Below are 23,853 nucleotides of genomic sequence, written 5' to 3' on the forward strand. Positions count from 1 at the left end.
AAACCTGAAATTCCATTATGATCAAATATATGTCAAAATCATCAGAGACAGAAGTAAGGCATCAATCATAATCTAACACCACTATTTTCTGCTGTTGTGCTCCACAGCAGCAGTAAAATATTTTCTTTTACCATTTTATTGATTGCTCAAAGATTATACTACTAATAAAAATTATTTTTAAATTATTAGATAAAAAGAACACTTCCCTACAATCCTGACATTCTAACAAATAATTTTAATTGCTTCTTCTACCACTTACTTTTGCATACATGTATTTGTGTGCATAATTACATATTTTACATATATATATAAATTTCTAGAATTATAATCAGAATATTAATAAGTTTCTTAAACACATATTTTGCACTTCCCTGGTGGCTCAGCAGTAAAGAATCCACCTACAGTGCAGAAGACATAGGTTCAGTCCCAAGGTTGAGAAGATCTCCTGGAGAAGGGAATGGCTACCCACTGCAGTATTCTTGCCTGGGAAATCTCATTGACAGAGGAACCTGGTGGGCTATAGTCCATGGGGGTCACAAGAGCTGGATACAATGTAGTGACTAAACTGCCATCACCAAACACATATTTAAGGACAATACAACATCCTTTAAGTTAGAATCATCAACTAGTTGACAGTGATTCATTAGTGCTCTTAGATATCAAAGTATTGTAATGTATATACCCAAACTTGAAAAACTAACCTTGGCAATTATCTGTAGAAACAGCATGATCTCATTAGAGTGGGGTAATTGTTATAAGACTACTGTTACATAGATGAAAGACTTTAAAGTTCTTATTATGGTTCTCATGACTGAGGGACTGGAACCTACAGCGGGAATAAGGCAACTAGAACTGGGGGACCTTGAGTTAACACTCTTTTATCTGAAGCATCTTAATCCATGCAATCCTATTGAAACCACTCTAAGGAAAATAAGATGGTTCAACAGCTAGATAGACTACTGTATGACCATTCGGGATTTCTCAGCAGTGTGACCTTCAAGGGCATCCTAGCCTAATTCATGCTAACATAATTCAAGGTGCCAACTCAAGGCCAGGATCAGACATTCTCCTTGATATGCCTTAGGCAGCTGGTAAAATTTAGCTCGGAGAAGTCACTCATATAACAATGGGATATATTGTAGAAAGAAACACTTTTTTTCTGGGACATTAATATTAGCTAATGTTTATTAAATTTTTACTGTGTGTAAGACGTTGTATTAAGTTTTTACACCTATGACATTTTCTAACCCTATGGATCACCCTATTTCCTCTGAGGTAATGATCTCTATCAGACATATAAGGAATCTGAGGTTCAGAGAGATTAAGTGAATTACCTGAGGTCACAAGGCTAGGACCAAGCAGAACAAAAATTCAACCCAGCTCAGTCTGACTAAAGCTCTTGTTCTTGACCACTGTGTTATATCTCTCACATTACCAATTATTTTCAAGAAAAAAAAAATTAGTGAATTCAAGAAAGAATTTTAAAATATCTTCAGGGGTTTTATGAGGCCTCTTAAGTCTATTCTTGCACAAAGACCCCAAGTTAAGAACCTCTGCTCTAAAGATCTCAAGGTCATCTAATACAGTATAATACATTTAAATCTAAAAAAGAAAAGGTAAAAGGCAATAGTAATAATAGCTTCCATTTATTGAGCACCTGCTATGTGCCAGCCACTGTGCTTAGTGCTTTACATATATTACCTCATTTAGTTTTCATCCAACAGTGCAGCACCATTACTCCAAAAACTTAGGTTCAGAAGGCCTAGAATCCCAAAGAACTGGGAGGGGACTGAGCTCAAGCTGACTCTTTCTCTGTCACCAGTTCCCACTGAGACGAACACTAAAATCATCCCAGGTCAAGGATTTAAACTTACTGTCAAAGTGAAGACAGCTCAAACTCTGGAAACATATTTACCTGTACGACTTATGCAGTTCCATGACCTTCTCTTCAAGTTCCTTGGTCTGATTTGGGGCCAGTTTAAAATCACTAACATAATCTGCACCATGGAGTTCTGGGTCATAGTCTCCCAGCTCAGACTGGATAGTGTAAGAACCTAGTAACGCTAAGGTTGCGAAGGAACAGGGCAGACGTCCTGAAACTATGTCCTGCCGAAGCTGAAGACATAGGTAATACCTATAGCCAAAAGAGAAAAGACGTTACTGTGTCAGTGACAGAAACAATAACAAAATATATAGAGAGAGAAAGGAAGAAAATGGGAAAGACAGGGAGGGAGGGAGGAAGAAAAAGAGCAACTAAGTAAAGATGAGTTAATATTAACAAACTGTTCAATCTAAGCAGAAGGTATATGGTTGTTCATTGTACTGTTTCAGTGTCAGATAGCCCAAACTGGGTTCTTTCAATTTAATCATACCTTCCAGTTTTCCTGTTTGGTAAAAGTCTGAATTGGTTAACTCAGTCAGAACAAGGGCTAAGGAGGTCAGGGCCATGATTAATTAGAATCATATCTCGGCTTTGACTATAATAAGATATTGAATAACATATGCATCAGCAATCATTTTTGCTGTCTATGATTAGTCACTACATACATGTTTTTTAAAAGTCAGAACAATGCCAATCAAATCATTTGCTGCGTCGCTTCAGTCGTGTCCGACTCTGTGCGACCCCATGGACTGCAGCCCACCAGGCTTCTCCGTCCATGGGATTCTCCAGGCAAGAACACTGGAGTGGGTTGCCATTTCCTTCTCCAATGCATGAAAGTGGAAAGTGAAAGTGAAGTCGCTTAGTCGTGTCTGACTCTTAGCGACCTCATGGACTGCAGCCTACCAGGCTCTTCCGTCCATGGGATTTTCTAGGCAAGAGTACTGGAGTGGGTTGCCATTGCCTTCTCCAATCAAATTATTAAGAGTCTTCAACTCCTCTAAAACATAGGTAGTTAGTACAGAATTTTAGGGATTTGTTATTTGTATATATAATAAACCTTAACAAAGAAAGATGAGTAAGCAGCAACTCTAAGAGAAAGTATTACTTGTGAAACAGAAATAACCAAGATAACTTTTTCAGACAGAGATATGGCATCTCAACTTCAAGAATGTACTAAGAATAACTATATAACTTTTTTAATGGTATAGACACTTAACAACCAGACTTTTTAGGAGTCTTAGGTTATTCTCTTATTTGGGAGAGTATATGTGTCTGAAATCAGACGGTTGACAGCAAAATCAGAATTAGAAAGTAGTTTCTCAACAACAATTTGATTGAACAAACACTGCCAAATACCTACTATGTATATATAAGGCTCTACATAAGATGCTATGAATAGAAATATTTACTGTAGTACTTTTTATTAGATATTGTTCTTCCATTTTCCTTTTTTGCTAATATTTACATAGAATCCAATAAAGGACACTTTCTTAAAAGGAATCAGTTAGCTGTTTTTAAAGAGTACAAGATTTATTTCATAAATTAAGCAGGCCCAAAAATTACTGAGAAAGATCCAATTCATGTATCTAATCCTACAATTTAAAAGAGGAATAGGAAGAAAAAATAAGAACACTGAGACTTTAGTTTTTTTGATCCCTTAAAAAAGAACATCACGAGAGAAGAGTATTTAAAACAAAAAAACAGCAGAGCCCTATTCTGCCACTCTATTTGTGTCCTATTCTTTGGAGGATGGCATGGTTTATAGAGTCCCTGTCAACAGCATGGCATAATATCCTTGATAAGCAAGGTTAATTCCCTGCCAATTTCCTCCAGGTAAGTCACAGATATTTGAGGTTTTTTGCCTCACTTATTTGTAAGCCTGCCTTGAAGTAACTAGAAATTTTTTATCTTAGGTTTAATAATTCATCATTTTTCTTTAATTCTGAATGAAGAACTCCCTGGACCTTATGATAATGAAATTACTTATTACATATTTAACTTAATACATTATTTACCTTGTTATATCTTCTGTTAACTGTGCTGGGTCAGGTGGGTAAAACTTTACATTAAATGTGAAATTCCAGGGGACACCTGTAAAAATAAGCGAAGAATTTTATACTTATGTCCAAGTTTCTGGTTGTTAGAATTACCTAAAAGTATTTTTTTTTGATCTTTTTTTCCCCTGAGGTCTTCTAATATTGATACTTCTTTGCTCTGTGGATAAAATACTACCCTTATTTAAAAAGAAAAATAAGAAAGTTGTTTAGAGACCATCTAAGAAGTTATCTCATTTTTTATTACCAGACTTAATAGTTTTGCTTATAAAATAATATAAGCAAAATAACATGAAACTATCCTCTAGGTCAACATGTTTGTAGCAATGGTTTTCAAAATGTGATCTATATACCACTCTGGGTCCTTAAAAGCCCTGCAAGTGATTCATGGATGTTTTCTTTTGGTATTGGTATTATTTATTTGTGACATCTCTCAATATTATGTCAAATAAACAAAAAACATTCTTCCCAGTCATATGGGTGAGATTAGGAGATTACTTTAGAAATAGGAAGGAAGAGGCAATATACGTGGCTCTTAGAAACTATAGCTCTAATAAAATATTTTGGGTATGAAAACTACAAGAGTTCAATCCTAAAACTCATACAAGTGTTTTACACTTTTCATATGCAATGAAAATCAGGGATTATGAGTAAAAATTAAGTGGAGAATGCATTTCAGTTTCTCCAGCTATGTGCTACCAGTTCTAGGTTTTTCTAACGTGACTGTTAGTTTCCCAAACGGCAGTGCCTGATCTTAGTAGGATTGGTTATGATGCTGAGAGCTGCATTTAGTTCAGTACTTACTGCATTACCAGGCATTAAGCTGGCTCTCTTATACTTCATTTTATTTATGAAGAAATAGAGGCTTAAGAAAATACATAGCTAATGAATCCAGGGTTCTCTTACTCCAAACCCCATGCTTTTAACCATTGGACTCTATACCCTATAACATACATCCGTTTCAAACATTGTTATGTTTTACATCCATAGTATTTAATCTCCAAATATCATTTTTATTACTATTGGTTGCAATGACAAAATGCAAATTACAACCTGAAGTAGTTTGAATGTCTTAATGAATATGTAGTTTTAAACATCTGAAACATTTAATACAAGAGTCTCTTGGAAATGGTTGAAATTTTCCTTCAAAAATTGAGTTAAAAGGCAAATTCCAGACAGTACAACAAACCTGTCTCAAATCTAGTCACTCTTAATGTCTACTATCAGCTCACTTTCAATGCTTCTTCATATCCCCAAAACTTAAAATGGAACTTAGATTAGAAAAGCAACCACATAATTGTTTCTCATAAAAGGGGCAAATGGATAGGGGGGCAGTATTTACAGTTCAAATACTGTAAAACATTGTCTATTGTTTCATTTTCTGATATGATAAAAACATCAATCTAATCACCGTTAACTCATAATTCCCACATAGGCTTTTTAAAAAGGTGACTTCCATGCTACCTATAAAAAAAAGTATTGGCTAAAGGAAATCAATATGGGAAACAAGATAGCTTAAAAAATGTTCAATAAATGTGAATTCAGCATTTAAGAACTTTAAACATAAATTTAGTTGTTTCATAACATACATAAATGGCAATTTTTTAATAGGGTAGGAAGACTAACATTAAGGAAAGCAAATAAGCAACAGTTTACAAAGTGTGATTTTTTCCCCCCTCTTTGAGCTAACTGATATAAAAAGCTTGATATCACCCACAGTTGGTAGGGAAAATAAGTACTTTCTTCCATTGCTGATGTGAATATAAAATGGTAGGACACTGCAGAGAACAACTGACAACGTCTATCAAAATGTAAAATGTATATGCCCTTTCACCCAGCAGTTCCACTTCCATAAATGTATCTAAACACACACTTAAAAGTGGTCACGTGATACACGTGCAAGACATTGTAACAGGGTCTGGAAACAACCTAAATGTACTTATTTAGCAAGCAAACGTTACATCAACGTGACATGCTGTGGAGTGAAAAAAAAATCAAGGCAAAGAACAGTACACATAGAAAGCAACTGCAAAAGGTGGGGGTAGAAAAAAGTACATATTACAGGAATGATTATCTAGGCAAAGATTTTCCCTATGAGGATACACAGTAAACCGGGTACAGTAGCTACAAAACTAGAAAGGGGAACTCCTGGGGAGAGAAACTGAGAGGTGAGGGCAAAGTGGGAAGAGAGAGACCCATTTTCACTATATACTCTTTTATACCACTTGAACACACTTTGTGTGTGTGTGCATGCACACACATTTTCTAAAGGGTAATCTTTGTCTCCCACTATAAAGGAAATTCCTGAAGGTAAGATTTTTTTTTTCTGTTTTATATATGGTATATACCCCGAGCACCTGTAACAGTGCTTGGCATATCACAGATGCTCAAGAAATATTTGTTGAGTGAACAAATGACATAAAGTAATGATCTCACAGCTTTGTTGTGAAGGTCACATGAGAAGGCTGCTGCCGTTGGTGCGTCACTAAGTTGTCTCCGACTCTTTGTGACCCCCAAGGACTGTAGCTCGCCAGGTTCCTCTGTCCTCCACTATCTCCTGCAGTTTGCTCAAATTCATGCCCATAAAGTCAGTGATGCTATCTAACCATCTCATCCTCTGTCACCCTCTTCTCCTTTTGCCTTCAATTTTTCCCAGAAACAGGATGTTTTCCAATGAGTCATTGTTCACATCAGGTGGCCAAAGTATTAGAGCTTCACCAGGACCAATTTCCTTTAGGATTGACTGGTTGGATCTCCTTGCAGTCCAAGGGACTCTCAAGAGTCTTCTCCAGCACCACAAGTTGAAAACATCAATTCTTTGGCGCTCAGCTTTCTTTATGGTCCAACTCTCACATCTGTACATGACTACTGGAAAAACCATCGCTTTGACTATAAAGACCTTTGTTGGCAAAGTGATGTGTCTGCTTTTTAATATGCTGTCTAGGTTTGTTAAGCCTTTTCTTCCAAGAAGCAAGTGTCTTTTAATTACGTGGGTGCAGTGACCATCCCCAGTGATTCTGGAGCCCAAGAAAAGAAAATCTACTGCTGCTTCCACTTTTTCTCCTCTATTTGCCATGAAGTAATGGGACTGGATGCTATGATCTTAGTTTTCTGATTGTTGAGTTTCAAGCCAGCCTTTTCACTCTCCTCTTTCATCCTCATCAAGAGGCTCTTTAGCTTCTCTTCACTTTCTACCATCAGAATGGTGTCATCTGCATATCTGAGGTTATTGGTATTTCTCCTGGCAATCTTGATTCCAGCTTGTGATTCATCCAGCCTGGCATTTCACATGATATACTCTGCATATAAGTTAAAGAAGCAGGGTGACAGTATACAGCCTTGTTGTACTCATTTCCCAATTTTGAACTAGAAAAAAATGGAGACTGGAAAAGCTCTAATATTTTTTAACACTAAAATTTCTGCCTTCTACCTCAGCAAAACTTTAATGATGTTCCTGACAAAAGTGTGTAACCTGAAGATTCATATACCATGAGGAAACATCAGACAAACTCAAAGTGACCACTCACAAAATAACTAGCATGGACTCTGCAAAACTATCAATGTTATGAAATATTTTAAAGACTAAGGAATTGTTTCAGATTAAAGAAAACTAGAGCAATGTGACAACTGAATGCAAAGCATCACCTTGCATTTTCGCTATAAAGAATATTATTGACACAAGTAACAAACAAGGTCCATAATTTATAGTATTGTTTCAATGCTAACTTCCAGCTTTTAGTAATTGTATTATGGCTATGAGAGAAAAATCCTAGCTTTTAGGATATGCAAACTGAAGTTTTTAGGGGTAGAAAGCTATTGCAACAGTAATTCACTCTTTTTTCTTTTTAACTGAGGTGGAATTCACATAATATTAACCATTTTAAAGTATACAATTTAGTACATTTAATGATACAATTCACTGGCATTTAGTATATTCACAATGTTGTATAACCATCACCTCTATCTATTTCAAAACATTTTCATCACCCACAAAGGAGACTCTGTAGCCATTAAACAATCGCTACTCCCTTGCCACCCTCCTCCTAGCCCCTGGAAACTTCTAGTCTGCTTTCTGTCTCTATGGATCTATACTTCATATGAATGGAATCAAACAATATGTGGCCTTTTACGTCTGGCTTCTCTCATTTAGCATCATGTTTGAAGCTTATCTATGCTGCAGTATGTATCAGTGTTCCATTCCTTTTTGAGAATAAACAATATTCCATGGTATACATGGAATATATATAACATATATATATATATATATATATATATCCATCATTCATTGGTGGACATTTGGGTTATTTTCTCCTTTTTGCTATTGTGAATAGTGCTGCTATGATGCAACTTACTCTTAACTGGTTCAGAAAAAAGGTCATGTGTGTGTATAAGAGAAAAAAAGATAAAATGAATGTAGTAAAATACCAACATCTGAGGAATCGAATGTATTCCTGAAGGGTATCCAGGAGTTCTTTGTACCACTCTTTCAACTTTTAAGTCTGAAATTATAGCCAAACATTTTAAAAATTTCTGCCTTCTAAGTACACAGGAAAACAGGAACTATCTCATACACTATTGGTAGAGATGTAAGCTAGTACAATCAATTTAAAGGAAAGCAATTTGGCTATATCTGAAAAAACTGAAAACAAACATACTCTATAATCTAGCAATTCCACCTTAAGGTATATAGGTTAAATCAGGGCTGGTTTAAACTGTGAACTCATGATCCATTGTGAAATCAGTTTAGTGAGTCAAAATAAGCATTTTAAAAAACGAAAGAGTATAAAAGAAAAAAATTCAGAAGAGGAATTCCCTGGTGGTCCAGTGGTTAGAACTTGGTGCTTCCATTGCCAGGCCCCAGGTCCAATCCCTAGGCGGGGAACTAAGACCCTGCAAGCCACGTGGCACAGCCAGAGAAGAAAAAAGTCAGAGGATATCACTTATAGTGAAGAATAAGAACTGTTTTTTGAAATTTTCTTTTCAACTGAGATGAATTTCAATATCATGTTCATAAGAAAAGCTAGCCACTATGATTGCTATATAATTTAATTTATATACATAAGAAACGCAGGTTCAATCCCTGAACCAGGAAGATCCCCTGGAGGAGGGCATGGCAATTCAATCCAGTATTCTTGCCTGGAGAATCCCACGGACAGAGGAGCCTGGCAGCCTCCTGTCCATGGGATCGCAAAGAGTCTGACATGACTGAGCTATTTGAGCACACAGCACATGATGTTCAAAAAGGTAAAACGTAAATTTTAAAATTTCAATATGTATTGTATGAAACATTGAAACATCAGGTACTAAAAAAACATTTTAAAAATACAATGGAATCATTAACACAAAATTCAGGACTTCTGCAGGGGAAGGAGAGGGGGGTGCATTTAGAAAGAGCAAACTCTGGGCTACAGAATTTCTTAAACATAATTTGTGTTCTTTTATATATCACTATTTTTCAGCGGTATAAGGATTTCTTGCTTTTGCTCTGTGCTATGTCAGAAAGAGATGGAAGTAGCTAGCCCAACTCAGCAGGTAAGAGCACTCTCATTCACAACCAAGGAAGTTAAAGAAAGCTAAAATCTAAGCTGGGAGAAGGGAGAGAGACTGATTGACCTTGAAAGAAAGTTCAAATGGAAAAAATTAGGTTGGAGGGAAATTTCAAAAACACAGCCAAAGCAATACTGTCTATTGTATATGGGTATGTATATATGAATGAAAAATATAACATGGACTGAATCACCCCAAATTCATTAACATACATTTCCATGAACAGATTTTGCAGAGGAAAACAAAAGAGATAAACCTTACCTGTACTGTTCTATTTTAAATGTAAAATATTAACCCATGTTAATTCTGGGGGATGGGTACATGGGTATATGGTACATTAACTTAATACTTCTCTATATATTTTTTGAAATACAGAAAAAAATCTTGCTGGTGAATGTCTATTACAAATTTAGATATTCATACTTTTTTATTCTACTTCTAGGAATTTACTACAGATACATCTAGGTGAATGAGTGCCAAGTGCTAAGTCGCTTCAGTCATGTCCAACTCTTTGTGACTGAATGGACTGTAGCCCATAAGGCTCCTCTGTCCATGGGATTCTCCAGGCAAGAATACTGGTGTGGGTTGCCATGCCCTCCTCCAAGGGCTCTTCCTGACCCAGGGATCAAACCCGCATCTCCCATGGCTCCTGCACTGCAGGCAGATTCTTTACCACTGAGCCACTGGCCAAGTCCCCACATCTAGATGCACATATACATATATATGTTGCACATACACACATACTATACATATATATATATATATGTACATGGAACAACAGACTGGTTCCAGATAGGAAAAGGAGTACGTCAAGGCTGTATACTGTCACCCTGCTTATTTAACTTCTATGCAGAGTACATCATGAGAAACGCTGGGCTGGAAGAAGCACAAGCTGGAATCAAGATTGCCGGGAGAAATATCAATCACCTCAGATATGCAGATGACTCCACCCTTATGGCAGAAAGTGAAGAGGAACTAAAAAGCCTCTTGATGAAAGTGAAAGAGGAGAGTGAAAAAGTTGGCTTAATGCTCAACATTCAGAAAACTAAGATCATGGCATCTGGTCCCATCATCACTTCATGGGAAATAGATGGGGAAACAGTGTCAGACTTTATTTTTGGGGGCTCCAAAATCACTGCAGATGGTGACTGTAGCCATGAAATTAAAAGACGCTTAGTCCTTGGAAGGAAAGTTATGACCAACCTAGATAGCATATTCAAAAGCAGAGACATTACTTTGCCAACAAAGGTCCGTCTAGTCAAGGCTATGGTTTTTCCACTGATCATGTATGGATGTGAGAGTTGGACTGTGAAGAAAGCTGAGCACTGAAAAATTGATGCTTTTGAACTGTGGTGTTGGAGAAGACTTTTTTTTTTTTTTTTTTCTGGGTGACTTAACAACAAAAGTTTATTTTCTCACAATTCTGGAGGCTGAGAAGTCCAGGATCAAGGTTCTGACTGACTCCGTTTCTGGTGAGATCTCTCTTCCTGACATGCAGACAGTGCCTGCTCACTATGCCCTCACGTGGTGGTGAGAAAGAGAAAGATGCCTCTCTGATGTTTCTTCTTGCTGCTGCTAAGTCGCTTCGGTCATGTCTGACTCTGTGCGACCCCAGAGACGGCAGCCCACCAGGCTCCCCCGTCCCTGGGATTCTCCAGGCTAGAACACTGGAGTGGGTTGCCATTTCCTTGGAGAAGACTCTTGAGAGTCCATCCTAAAGGAGATCAGTCCTGGGTGTTCATTGGAAGGACTGATGTTGAAGCTGAAACTCCAGTACTTTGGCCACCTGATGCGAAGAGTTGACTCATTGGAAAAGACTCTGATGCTGGGAAGGATTGGGGGCAGAAGGAGAAGGGACGACAGAGGATGAGATGGCTGGATGGCATCACCGACTCGATGGACATGAGTCTGAGTGAACTCCGGGAGTTGGTGATGGACAGGGAGGCCTGGCGTGCTGCAATTCATGGGGTCGCAAAGAGTTGGACACGACTGAGTGACTGAACTGAACTGAACTGGAAAAATGAAAGTATTAGTCACTTACTTGTGCACAACTCCTTGCAACCCCATGGGACTGTAGCCTGCCAGGCTCCTCTGTCCATGGGATTTTCCAGGCAATAATACTGGAGTGGGTTGCCATTCCCTTCTCCAGATCTTCCCAACCCAGGGATCAAACATGGGTCTCCTGCACTGGCTGGCAGATTCTTTACCACTGCACCACCGGGGAAGCCCTTTATATATATTCACTGCAACCCAAAATATATATATGGTGCTAAAACTTTATAATCATTAAAAAAAATTTAAACAAATGAAATGAATTTATATATGTTAATATAAAGAGTACCCAAATTATATTAAAGATTGCTTGCATATGCATATTAAATACATATCGAATATACATATTTATCTCAAAATATATTTGTAAAGTATATTATATATAAAATATAATATACACATTAAATACATATTTATATTAAAATGTATTATCTATATACACTCAGAAAATCTCTGGAAAGAACACAAGAAGTTAGTTAAAGGACAGGGGAAGAAGGGAAATTTATCTTGTTTCATATTCATCTGGGTCTTTTAATTTCATACTTCATATTTTAAAATTTTAAACTATTAATACATATGACATAATACACAGAAGACACAATATAAAACAATGTACAACATAACTGTATTTTTAAAAAGCAAAATTTATATATGCCTAGAAAAATCTTGCAGATTACACCAATTTAATAGTGATCCATCTGGAGGGTAGGATTTAGGGGTCTTTTACTTTCTTCATGATATATTTTCATTATGTTTCAATTTTTCACAATGAGTATATATTACTTATAGGATAAAATTATCTTTTTAAAAACCCAAAATCTTTCCATGGACATCAACAGTGGACTGGTTCCAAACTGGGAAGGGAATACATCAAGGCTGTATATTGTCACCCTGCTTATTTAACTTATATGCAGATTATATCATGTGAAATGCTTGGCTGGATAAAGAGTAAGCTGGAATCAAGATTGCCGGGAGAAATATCAATAACCTCAGATATGCAGATGACATCACCCTTAAGGCAGAAAGCAAAGTGAAACTGAAGAACCTCTTGATGAAAGTGAAAGAGGAGAGTGAAAAAGTTGGCTTAAAACTCAACATTCAGAAAACTAAGATAATGACATCCAGTCCCATCACTGCCTGGCAAATAGGTGGGGAAACAATGTAAACAGTGACAGACTTTATTTTCTTGGGCTCCAAAATGACTGCAGATGGTGATTGCAGCCATGAAATTAAAAGACTCTTGCTCCTTGGAAGAAAAGCTATGACTAACTTAGACAGCATATTAAAAGGCAGAGACATTACTTTGCCAACAAAAGCCATCTAATCAAAGCTATGGTTTTTCCAGTAATCATGTATAGATATGAGAGTGAGACCATAAAGGAAAGCTCAGCGCGGAAGAATTGATACCTTTGAACTGTGGTGTTAGAGAAGACTCTTGAGAGTCCCTTGGACAGGAAGGAGATCAAACCAGTCAGTCCTAAAGGAAATCAGTCCTGAATATTCATTGGAAGGACTGATGCTAGAGCTGAAGCTCCAATACTTGGGCCACCTGACTCAAAGAACTGACTCGTTGGAAAAGACCCTGATGCTGGGAAAGACTGAAGGCAGGAGGAGAAGGGAACAACAGAGGATGAGGTGGTTGGATGGCATTACCGACTCCATGGATATGAGTTTGAGTAATCTCTGGGAGTTGGTGATGGACAGGGAAGCCTGGCGTGCTGAAGTCCATGGGGTTGCAAAGAGTCAGACACAACTGAGTGACTGAACTGAATTGAAAATCTTTGCAATCGGTAAATATCAATCTTCTCTTTGGAGCAATGAAATATTTACATTTTGATATTAAGATTTTTGTTACAGATATGGTTTTTCTTTCCCATATTGAAGGAAAGAGGTTTATTATTTTGAAAAGTTCTTTTTTAAAAAATGACACTTAGGTTATTTTTCTTAGTAAGAGTTTTCTTCCCCAATAGCCTGAAAATCTACTAGATAGTCTTCTCTACTCATCATAAACTCTGTTTTAACTTTTCTCCCTAAAGAGTTTTCTAGTACAATCATTTACTCCTGAGTAATATTGAATATAAAAAGTATCCTCATTGAAAGGGGCTTGGAATCAAGTTTTTTCTTGTCATGTCTCAACTATTCTAAATATTTTTTACTCTGACTTTCATTTTAAAATGAGATTTTACAGGCAGGGAACAAATATGGAGAGTTGCCAGTCCAAATTAAGAAATATAAATAAACAGGGTCTAAAGGGAAACATTCTACCATAACAAAAGTGTTTTATTTCAAAAACAAATGAAAAACAAAATTTGTTTTCAGGTGATACAGTTAAAATTTACTAATCATGATTAATAACATTTACTGCAGTTCCTACAAGTTTACTGAAAAATAAACAAAACTCAGGAAGGCCTGGCATGCTGCAATTCATGGGGTCGCAAAGAGTCGGACACGACTGAGCGACTGAACTGAACTGAACTGAATTGAAGGACTTCCTTGGTGGTCCAGTGGCTAAGAATCCACATTTCCATTGCAGGGGGCATGGGTTCAATCCCTGGTCAGGGAACTAAGATCCTGCATGCTGTGGTCAAAAAATAAATATAAAATAAAATAAAAGGACATCTAGTCATAAAGGAGGGGAGAAGTCTCTACCCCTTTAGATACTGGACCAGGGGCTACAAAATACCATGTATGGGCTTAGTCATGTCTGATTCTTTCTGACCTCATCAACTGTAGCCTGCTAGGCTCCTCTGTCCACGAAATTTTTCAGGCAAGAATACTGGAGCGGGTTTCCATTTGCTATTCCCAGGGATCTTCCCCACCCAGGGATCGAACTCACGTTTCCTGCATTGGCAGGCAGATTCTTTGCCACTAGTGCCACCTGGGAAGCTCACAAAATACTAATCTAGACATTTTCAACCTAGAAAAATCTATCCCAAGGCACAAGTCTGAGCACGGTGTTTAGCAGTATTTTGTGTCAATGGGCTCAGGGCAAAGAGAAAACCACAATGACAAAGGGCCACTGGCAAAGGATTTCCATTCTTCGATCCTTTTTGTTCCTTCCACAGTTCCTTACATACTTTGATTTGAAAGAAGACTGCTGAAAGGGAACAAAAAAGAACTACAGAGAGGAAAACACGGAGAAGGTTAGAACTCAATAGTCCAGGACAATTTAAATGGAACAGGATCAGGCAGCAGCTCTCAACTGTAGGCTGCTACAGTTTCAATCACTACCATTTTGAGAACTGACTTCATATCCTTTTCTTTTCTTTGTTCGTCTCCATCTTCTGTTTCTCTCTGTCATTCCTATCTTCCCCTACTTTGCCTAGTTGTAAAAAAAAAAAAAAAAGAAAAAAATCAAGATCTGACCTACATCTCAATAGTGTCTACCTCTGCTGTGCCTTTCTATTATGGAATCTCTACCTTTCAAAGGAAGGCTTTATCTCAATTTCAAAGCCATATGCCATAGCCAGGATTCTAAAGTGACTCACCACTAGAAAAGGTTGGAAATCCTCTGACCTACTTTAAAAAAAAGAGAGAGAGCCATAAAATGGCTATATTCACTTACCACGAACTTGCTTTTTTATTTCTTTGGCAGAATCCAGCCATGTCTGTAAAAAGAAGAAAAGGCATTCACATAGAACTCCAAAATACATTAACCACAGAGTACCAGTAGCAGGGTTACGGACCATCTCCAATAGTGTCTCCAGGTCAACCTACATTTCCAACGTTCTTTGCATTTGTTTCACGTAGCATAGGGCTTCTGATCAGAGAAACAAGGAGTCAGACAATTGGGCTTGAATCCTAGGTCTACTACTTCCTGGCTTAGTGATTTTAAGCATCTCTGTACCTCAGTTTCCTCATCTATTAGAGGAAATAAAATGCGATATTAGAGGTAGTGCCTACCTCAGAGTTATTGTGAAGATTAAGAGAGTTAATATATCAAGTTTTTAGTAAATAAGAAATGTTAAATAAGCACTTGCTATTTTTATTATTCTGTAAAGCTCTACAACCAGGATTATTGATATCACCCGGACCTTAATTTTCACTCCAACTTTAACCTCCAGTATCATTCGAGTTCTCCATGTCAGCACAGTACCTGGTACACGGTTCCTGCTCAGTTAACGTTTACTGAATGAATAACTATTTTGCTTTCTCTGACTACTCTTGCCCACACTAAATTCTTCCTTCCCTGTTCTCCAACCACAGTTAAAGTCTGCACACCATGAAGGCAGGACTCCTCAACCCACTGTGGACCATGCAAAACTAACAGCACTTAAAAAGAGCCTCACCATTTCATAGGCAACTTGACTAAATTGAATTGTCTAAGAGATTTTTTATTGACATAAGACATATACAAAAAAGTACATAAAACATACGTACAGATCAATAAATTATCAAAGTGAACATACATCATTATAGGTACCCTAGGAGCCCATTCCATGCCTCCTCCCAATCCCCGCCCCCTCACTATTCCCTCTCCCAAAAGTTTAGAATGGAATTTCAGTTGTATTTAGAAGAGTTAGGTATCTCTTCCTCACCCTGTACCACCCAGGGCAAAGTCCAAGGTGGCCATCCCTGCTCTACCCAAGGAGTGGGCTTGATCACCACAATCTTACATTATATATTATATTATTTTGAGGGCTCCTTTGGTGGCTCAGATGGTAAAGAATCTGCCTGCAATGCAGGGGACCCAGGTTTAATTATTCAATTCAGAGCATTTTATTTAGCCAAAAGGTATTTGTAGAATACCTCCATGTGCTAGGCACCAAAGTTACAAACAAGAATTTAAAAATAGTGATTGTCCTCAAGGAGCTGTCAGTCTAATGGAAGAGGTGGGTGGGGGGGGGGTGTTTGTGTGTGTGTGTGTGTGTGTGTGTGTGTGTGTGTGTTAGCCACTCAGTCATGGAAGAGGTGTGTGTGTGTGTGTGTGTGTGTGTGTGTGTGTGTGTGTGTGTGTTAGCCACTCAGTCATGTCTCACTTCCTGGAGAGGAATATCAGAGAAGGCAATGGCACCCCACTCCAGTACTCTTGCCTGGAAAATCCCATGGACGGAGGAGCCTGGTAGGCTGCAGTCCACGGGGTTTCAGAGAGTCGGACACGACTCTGCGACTTCACTTTCACTTTTCGCTTTCACACATTGGAGAAGGAAATGGCAACCCACTCCAGTGTTCTTGCCTGGAGAATCCCAGGGACGGGGGAGCCTGGTGGGCTTCCGTCTCTGAGGTTGCACAGAGTCGGACATGACTGAAGCGACTTAGCAGCAGCAGGACTGTAGCCTGCCAGGCTCCTCTGTCCATGGGATCTCCAGACAAGAACGCTGGAGTGGGTTGCCATTTCCTTCTCCAGAGGATCTTCCCAACCCAGGGATCAAACCCGGGTCTCCTGCATTGCAGGCAGATTCTTTACCATTTCAGCCACCAGGGAAGCCCATAGAAAAGGTTAATAATGAACAATCAATACGTCTTTAATTCTTAGAGACAGTTAGAAAATGTTTCTCAAAAGAATGTTTAGGGGGGAAAGGCCCTATGTTTCCCAGGATTCACTAGTCCACTGGCTTCCCCAGAAGGGGTTTTTGCAAAGATGAGAGAAGCTGAAACTAGATTATGATTCAGAGACATCAACTTTTTTGCCCAGAAATATTTTATCTGAGGAAGGGGGACAATAAGCCCTTTTTTACACAGCCAGGTTTGTACTTTGCTGTATAAATAAACAAATTCAGCTTTTTTATTGGACACTTTTAACATGACTTTATACATAAATATATCAATGAATATAAATAAAGCAATTTAATGTTTTCTCATTAAAAAATAAATAGGCTAGTAAGAGCTACTATAAGGAAATAAAACTTGCTGATACGACACAGGGCAGATGACACTAACAAAGGCGAAAAGTTTTCAATGCAACTAACAGTTTTGTACCAATGTAAGCCCTGGAAGTTCAACTGCAAACTGAAAGAATTTTCACTGCTGAATGCCTTCAGATGAGCCAGTTCCCAGCAATTTAAGAATATTGGGTTCATAGAAAAATTATAACAGTGATTTTTTTTTTAAAGTAGGTACCAGTACTTACTGACTTTATTTATATGCCAAATTCAAGTGTTCTCAGATACTGTAACATACACCTGAATGGGGTACACACACATAATATAAAAACATTCGATTTTATCTCACTGAGACTGTATAACACAAAATACTTCTCAGAATATTTTTCTCAGTTCATGGGAGAATTTGCTAACTCACAGCGGCAGAAAGCTTTTCCCTGTGGTTTTAGAGACATTGAGTTACCTTCGATCTTCCCTTACTAAGTTACACTATATCTTGGAGAGGCAGGCAGGCATAAATACATTCTTAACAACAATAAATGAATTAAACCAATTTTGGCAATGAGGACCAACCTAATTGTTGTAGTTATCTGCTTCAAAATCAGCATAGGAAGAAATACAAATATATGTTTAATAAATACTTTCTGATAAGAAAAAAAAGCAAGTTGGGGAGGTCAGTTTCTTATATTACAAGCAGTCTTCTCACCTTTGAGGTTGCATTATCCCAAATGGCCAGACCAAAGTAGTCTTCTTCCAAAAGATTGAGGTGTTCACATACTCGTTTAAGTAAATCTTGTCCCTTAGCATGTTTCTGCAAAGATATACATATTTTGGTTGAGGTTTCCACTTATTCTTTTATTTATTATGAAATAACATAAAACATCAGGTTCCAATTTCCTCTTTTCTCCTTGGTTACTAACACTTTCAGATGGCTACCCAGTGTAAACAGAACAATGTAACGAAAGTCCTGTTTCTTAACTTGTCAGTTTAAATATGCATCACAGAGATGGTTGCTTGGAAATGGTGCTGCAATTCAAAGCAAAATCCCACATTCCCTGCATCAAGCATCCCCCATCCTCCATCTTAAACATTACATTCTTTATTTTTGGTGCAATATTTCCTGAAGCTTGCTGTGGGCTACTGTCAGTCACCGTGAGCACCTGAAACAGCTAAATCAGCTGTCGACACTGATGTTAACAGTGGCTGTGGAAATCATCAAGACTATCATTCCCAGATCAAAAGTCTCAAGTCAATGAGCTGTGTCTCAACTCATGGCCAGCTCTTTCAGAAAAATGCATAAAGTATAAGATTTTAGATGCTCTATAGACATTACTCCTACAATTGTGCTCCAAATAATTTAACATTCTTCTACCTAGAAAATCAAACCACCACCAATTTGAGATACTTATATTCCTGTTTATAGGGCTGCTGCTGCTGCTAAGTCGCTTCAATCCTGTCCGACTCTGTGCGACCCCATAGACGGCAGCCCACGAGGCTCCCCCGTCCCTGGGATTCTCCAGGCAAGAACACTGCAGTGGGTTGCCATTTCCTTCTCCAATGCATGAACAGAAAAGTGAAAGTGAAGTCACTCAGTCGTGTCCAACTCTTCGCGACCCCATGGACTGCAGCCCACCAAGTTCCTCCATCCATGGGATTTTCCAGGCAAGAGTACTGGAGTGGGGTGCCATCGCCTTCTCCGGTTTATAGGGAGGAAATGCCATAACTTAGAGACTGAGATTTAGAGTCAAAAAGTCCCAGCCTTTTCATTTACTAGCTAAACAACATGAGTTGATTCAATTAATATTTCTGAACATTACTTTCTCATCTGTAAGATAAGATTATTTATATCTGCTCTACCTAACAGCTGGAAATGTTGAAAAACTTAAACATGATAATACCTTTTGAGAAATAGTTTTAACATTTCAAAAAATTAGAAATCATTGGCACATCTACATGACACATACCCTTCTCTCAATGAGCTGTTATTTTTAATGACTATTAGTAATTCACATAGTTGCTAATTCATTTTTAGACTTATCCCATATCATTACATCATTTTCTTCATTTTCTCCCTTCTGTGTTTCTAAAGGACAGAGATGATTTGAGAATTCTTCACATACAGGTCCCTACTCTCTTCTTTATACTTCCAAAATTCAGAAGTCCTAAAAAGTAAAAGGTGACGTTTATTTTGTTTTTGTTCAAAGCTCATCTGAAGGGAAATTCTAACCTGATCCATTATGGGCTACTTTTCATTTTTATTTATCCAACTTAGAGTCTTCATATATTTTACCATAGAAATAACATGCTTGGTCATGTGCCTACTGCTACACACTTGACTGGGTGTATTATAAAATTTCCATGCCACCAGGGAAGCCCGAAAATTTCCACAGTATGTACTTATTGCTTTTCTAAAGCCCCAAATATTTTGAATACCGAAACACATCTGCCCCCACGTGCTTCAGATAAAGGGATTCCTATCTAGATCTTGATCTGAGTGTGAAGAATGAATGCGGAATAGCTTTCTCCATCTCTAGACTAGTTAGTAGTGAGAAGCAGAAAGAGCAGACCCTAGATCTCCTCTAGTTACCAGGAATAGTAGCCATTTTTAAAATGCAACAGTGTATTTTTCTTGTTTTTCAAAACTTCAAAGGGGAATTTCTATTAATAAATACAATATAATATTTTAGACTACTTATTTGTGCTTTGATATATTTGCATATAAATAAATCAAATTCAAAATAATGTTACATACCTAAGATACAAGTATATATGAGTTATATGTATTAGAAATAATCTCAATAATTGCTTTTTATCAAGCATATTATAATTGATAATTACTTCTCTAATTAAAAAAATAGCTGATAGATTTTCAAGGATTTTAACTTGTCTTGAAGCAAAAGAATAATTAAAATATTAATAACTCTGACATTTCTATTCTTGATTCAATTATTTATTCTTCCTGGAAATAAGAGAATTTTAACAAATGGCATTACTTGATGTAAGCTTTTTATATCCTATCTCATGGAGCTAAAGAAATACATTCAATAAACCAAAGCTTATTAGAGTTTAGATCTGGGAGAGCAAAAATGAACAGGTAGTAATTTTTTTTTTTTTGACAAGTACAATTATGGGGACTGCCAGACCTAGAAACTGAGGCCATCCTGGGAAATCTCGTCACGGAAGGCCACTCTATAAATAACCTTTTTTTTCTTAAAATTATTTTGGGTTATAAAAGTAACACATACTCAATTCACAATACATGTATTTGGCAGATACAGAAAAAACTGGAGATGAAAATAAGACTCACTCATAATCCTTCCACACCTCCACCCCTAGAAAATCACAATTAACATTTCAGTCCATAGAAACAGTCATTATACAGGGTCTTACCTCAGACCACAGCACCGCTTTGAAACATGAAACAATCTGTACGCGTTCTAACTACTGGAAATCGAAACGCACCCACCTCCACCACACATTCGTAAACTGTGTCATCCAACAGAGAAACCTTGCAGTGCATGCTTCCGTGCCTTCTGAGGGATTTCTGGGGAGCTTTTAATTCTCTCTCTGCTTTTGATTCAGGACCTTCTTCTTTTACTTCTATTTTAGAGCACTCCTCAAGTCCTCCTTCTTCCTTAGTCTCAAAATCTGGATCTTCTCTGTGTTCTTCCTGAGCAGGCTACATAGCCATGACATCACCAAGTCAGTAATAAAGACACTTCACACAACATGCTGTACACATGTTTGCTTATAATGTGGCTACCAATAAAAGCACTAACTGTAGAAGAAAACTGTTAAATACAAGTGATAAGAAGATTAAATAATTTTTTTCTATAAGAGATAGGATCTCCCCAAAGATCCACAGATTCTGCTAGTCTCAAAACTTTATAATATAAGGTAAAATTTGCTCTTTTTCCCCTAAAACTGAAGTGGGTAGCCATTCCCTTCTCCAGGGGATCTTCCCAACCGAGGGATCGAATCTGGATCTCCTGCATTGCAGGCAGATTCTTTACCAGCTAAGCCACCACGGAAGACCCCTGATACAAGGTAAAATTCTATCTTCAGGTGGAATGTCATTTTTCAAATCAATAAATGAAGGTTTCAGGTAAACTAGAGCATACCAATCTGTTGCTCTCAGCACTATACATTTTTACTGGCTATACCATTATCTATTCTTAAATTCTATCAAAATCTAAACATCTTTGCCCCTTGCTCCTCAATTCTAATGAGGTAGCCTTATGAATTGCAAAATAGGCTGTTATTTGTCATGCGGTCTAAATTTTATGAATGGCTAAGAGGGGTTCCTGACCAATTTAGAGCAAAAGGCAACAGATGTAGTAGGCTAACAATTGCAAATACCAGTGATCTAAATTTTTACCAGGTATCAACCATGACAAATGCAAAGAAGATTCAGAGAAGCAAGAGATCCACTGAAATCTGGATCCCCTAGGGCAATCATTAAGTCATTCCAAAGCAATACAGGTAAGTGAGACATTTTCGCATACCCCTACTTACTTTTTACACAATAAAACTGCTGAAAGATTCTTAACCGAACCTCACTAATCCTTTTCTTTCAAAAGAAAACATAGTTGACATTTGAGAAGGAGGATTTAATTATTTGGCTCCTGCTCCTCCTGCATTAGATACTAGTGAAGTGAAGTCGCTCAGTCGTGTCCAGCTCTTTGCGACCCATGGACTGTAGCCCCCCAGGCTCCTCTGTCTGTGGAATATCCTATCTGGCCTATCCCCACTCTACTAGTACTCTTCATGTCAGTACCCTGTTTGTTGCCTTTGTAACATTTATGACGATAAATAATTATTTTGTATTTACTACTTTTTTTGTCTCTTCCATTAGACAATAAAGTTATCAAGAGTAGAGATCATGTTTGTTCAATAACAACAACAAACATTTATATAGAAATTACAATGGGTCATTACTGTTCTAAAAGCATTACTTATATGAACTCATTTAACCCTGTGGGAAGTGTACTATTGTTATCTCCCCTTGACAAATAAAAAATTGAAGGCAGAAAAGTTAATAAGGTAGGATCATACAGTCAACAAGTCACATACCAGTCAGACTCCAGAATTCATGATCTCTTTGCCGTATTGTAGTTTTTTATTTACCAATGTCTGTCCAGCTTAGGGCCTGGCACACACAGTAGGTTTTCAGCAAATTTGTTGAGTGAATAAATTAAAAAATATTAAAAAATGACGCATGGTTTCCAAAAAACCCAAAGTACCCTAGATGAAGGCCAGTGCAATCCTACAATGCAAACTCAATTTTAAAAAATCCTGTATAGAAAAGGACCATTAAAATGAAATTCTACTATGAAATCAATGAATAAGATTTTAGTTAAATCTAAAATTTGTCATTTGTTTCAACTTTAGTACAAATGTTATGATCTTTAGACAAAACAGACTAATCCTGATTCAAATGCTAACTAAAACAAGATAGAGATTTTTCAGTACATAAAGCAAAGGGGGAAAAAGGCAGCTAAAAACCTCTTGAAACTACCAGGCTTCCTGAAACATAACATAATTTAACTCCTTTGGTAGTCCTAAAATTAAATTAAATTAATGACACTAAAATATGTGGTTTCTCTGCCTTTACTGTTTATATATTTTATTAACTAAGTAATAACAACTAACATTTACTCAGTGCTTATAGTATGTCAGACAATGTCTCAAGAGCTTTACATATGTATCTTTTTTAATCCTCATAATGCCCAAGTATGGTGAATATTATTATCCTCATTGTACGGAGGAGAAAATTAATAAAGCAAAAGTGTCACTTGTCTGTGACTGAATCTTCTAGTCATGTACTATAAATAAAACTTTGTCTTCAGCCTACTTTAACTAATAACAAATACATAATAACAACTTTATCCTAAATTTTACTTAGAACTTTTAATATACACACAATATTTTCATAAATACATATATTATTTTTTAAATCTAATAAAACTATATAGCCCAAGTCTGAAACCTATAATAGAAACATATAGGACTTACACATTTTACAATGTATAATGCCCACATGTTTCAAAAATAAAATACTTAGAAAACAACTCTTAATTTGTAATTTATTAAGCCTGAAAACAAATGACATGCCTAGAAAATAGTTTGAGTTGCAGTACTAATATTTTCCCAAGTGTTTTGGACCGATGACCAGGCTCACACTCATTCTCAGTTTAACTACACTAACAATTAAGCCTCCCCACAACTACTATATATTACAAAGGTGATATAAAAGAGCTAAATTTCTGCATCTGTATCTTACACTCTGTGGAAATATGACCTAGTTGTAGAAAACAACAAAGATAAGGTAGACACAGTTCAAACTTATTACCTACTTCTGGGTGGCCTGAATCTATCCCAAGGCTTTTATAAAGATTTCCATAAAAGAACTATGTTTGTTGATAAATTATCCCATTTCTAATAATTCCACCAAAATGAACTCTGAACCACTTCACTTCCTTCCCCCTCACCATTA

General features: G+C 37.1%; 1 protein-coding gene across 30 annotated transcripts in view; it reads right to left on the bottom strand.

Moving 5' to 3' along the window:
- Nucleotides 1-23,853, bottom strand: part of EPB41 (erythrocyte membrane protein band 4.1) — a 181,580-nt gene that overhangs the window by 77,076 nt on the left and 80,651 nt on the right. For 24 of the 30 annotated variants that reach the window (NM_001428130.1, NM_001428125.1, NM_001428128.1 and 21 more), the window contains 5 exons: nt 20,824-21,036; nt 18,064-18,168; nt 15,101-15,143; nt 3,898-3,973; nt 1,916-2,134 (listed from right to left, as the gene is read on the bottom strand). In NM_001428130.1, coding sequence (NP_001415059.1) covers nt 1,916-2,134; nt 3,898-3,973; nt 15,101-15,143; nt 18,064-18,168; nt 20,824-20,877 — 497 coding nt within the window. In that variant the 5' untranslated portion in view covers nt 20,878-21,036. Of the gene's footprint in view, nt 1-1,915; nt 2,135-3,897; nt 3,974-15,100; nt 15,144-18,063; nt 18,169-20,823; nt 21,037-22,430; nt 22,507-23,853 lie in introns of all 30 variants that reach the window. The other 6 variants (NM_001428129.1, NM_174311.2, XM_059891602.1 and 3 more) reach the window with 2 other exon arrangements.

The sequence above is a fragment of the Bos taurus genome, chromosome 2 (genome assembly GCF_002263795.3).
Source record: "Bos taurus isolate L1 Dominette 01449 registration number 42190680 breed Hereford chromosome 2, ARS-UCD2.0, whole genome shotgun sequence".
NCBI lineage: Eukaryota > Metazoa > Chordata > Mammalia > Artiodactyla > Bovidae > Bos > Bos taurus.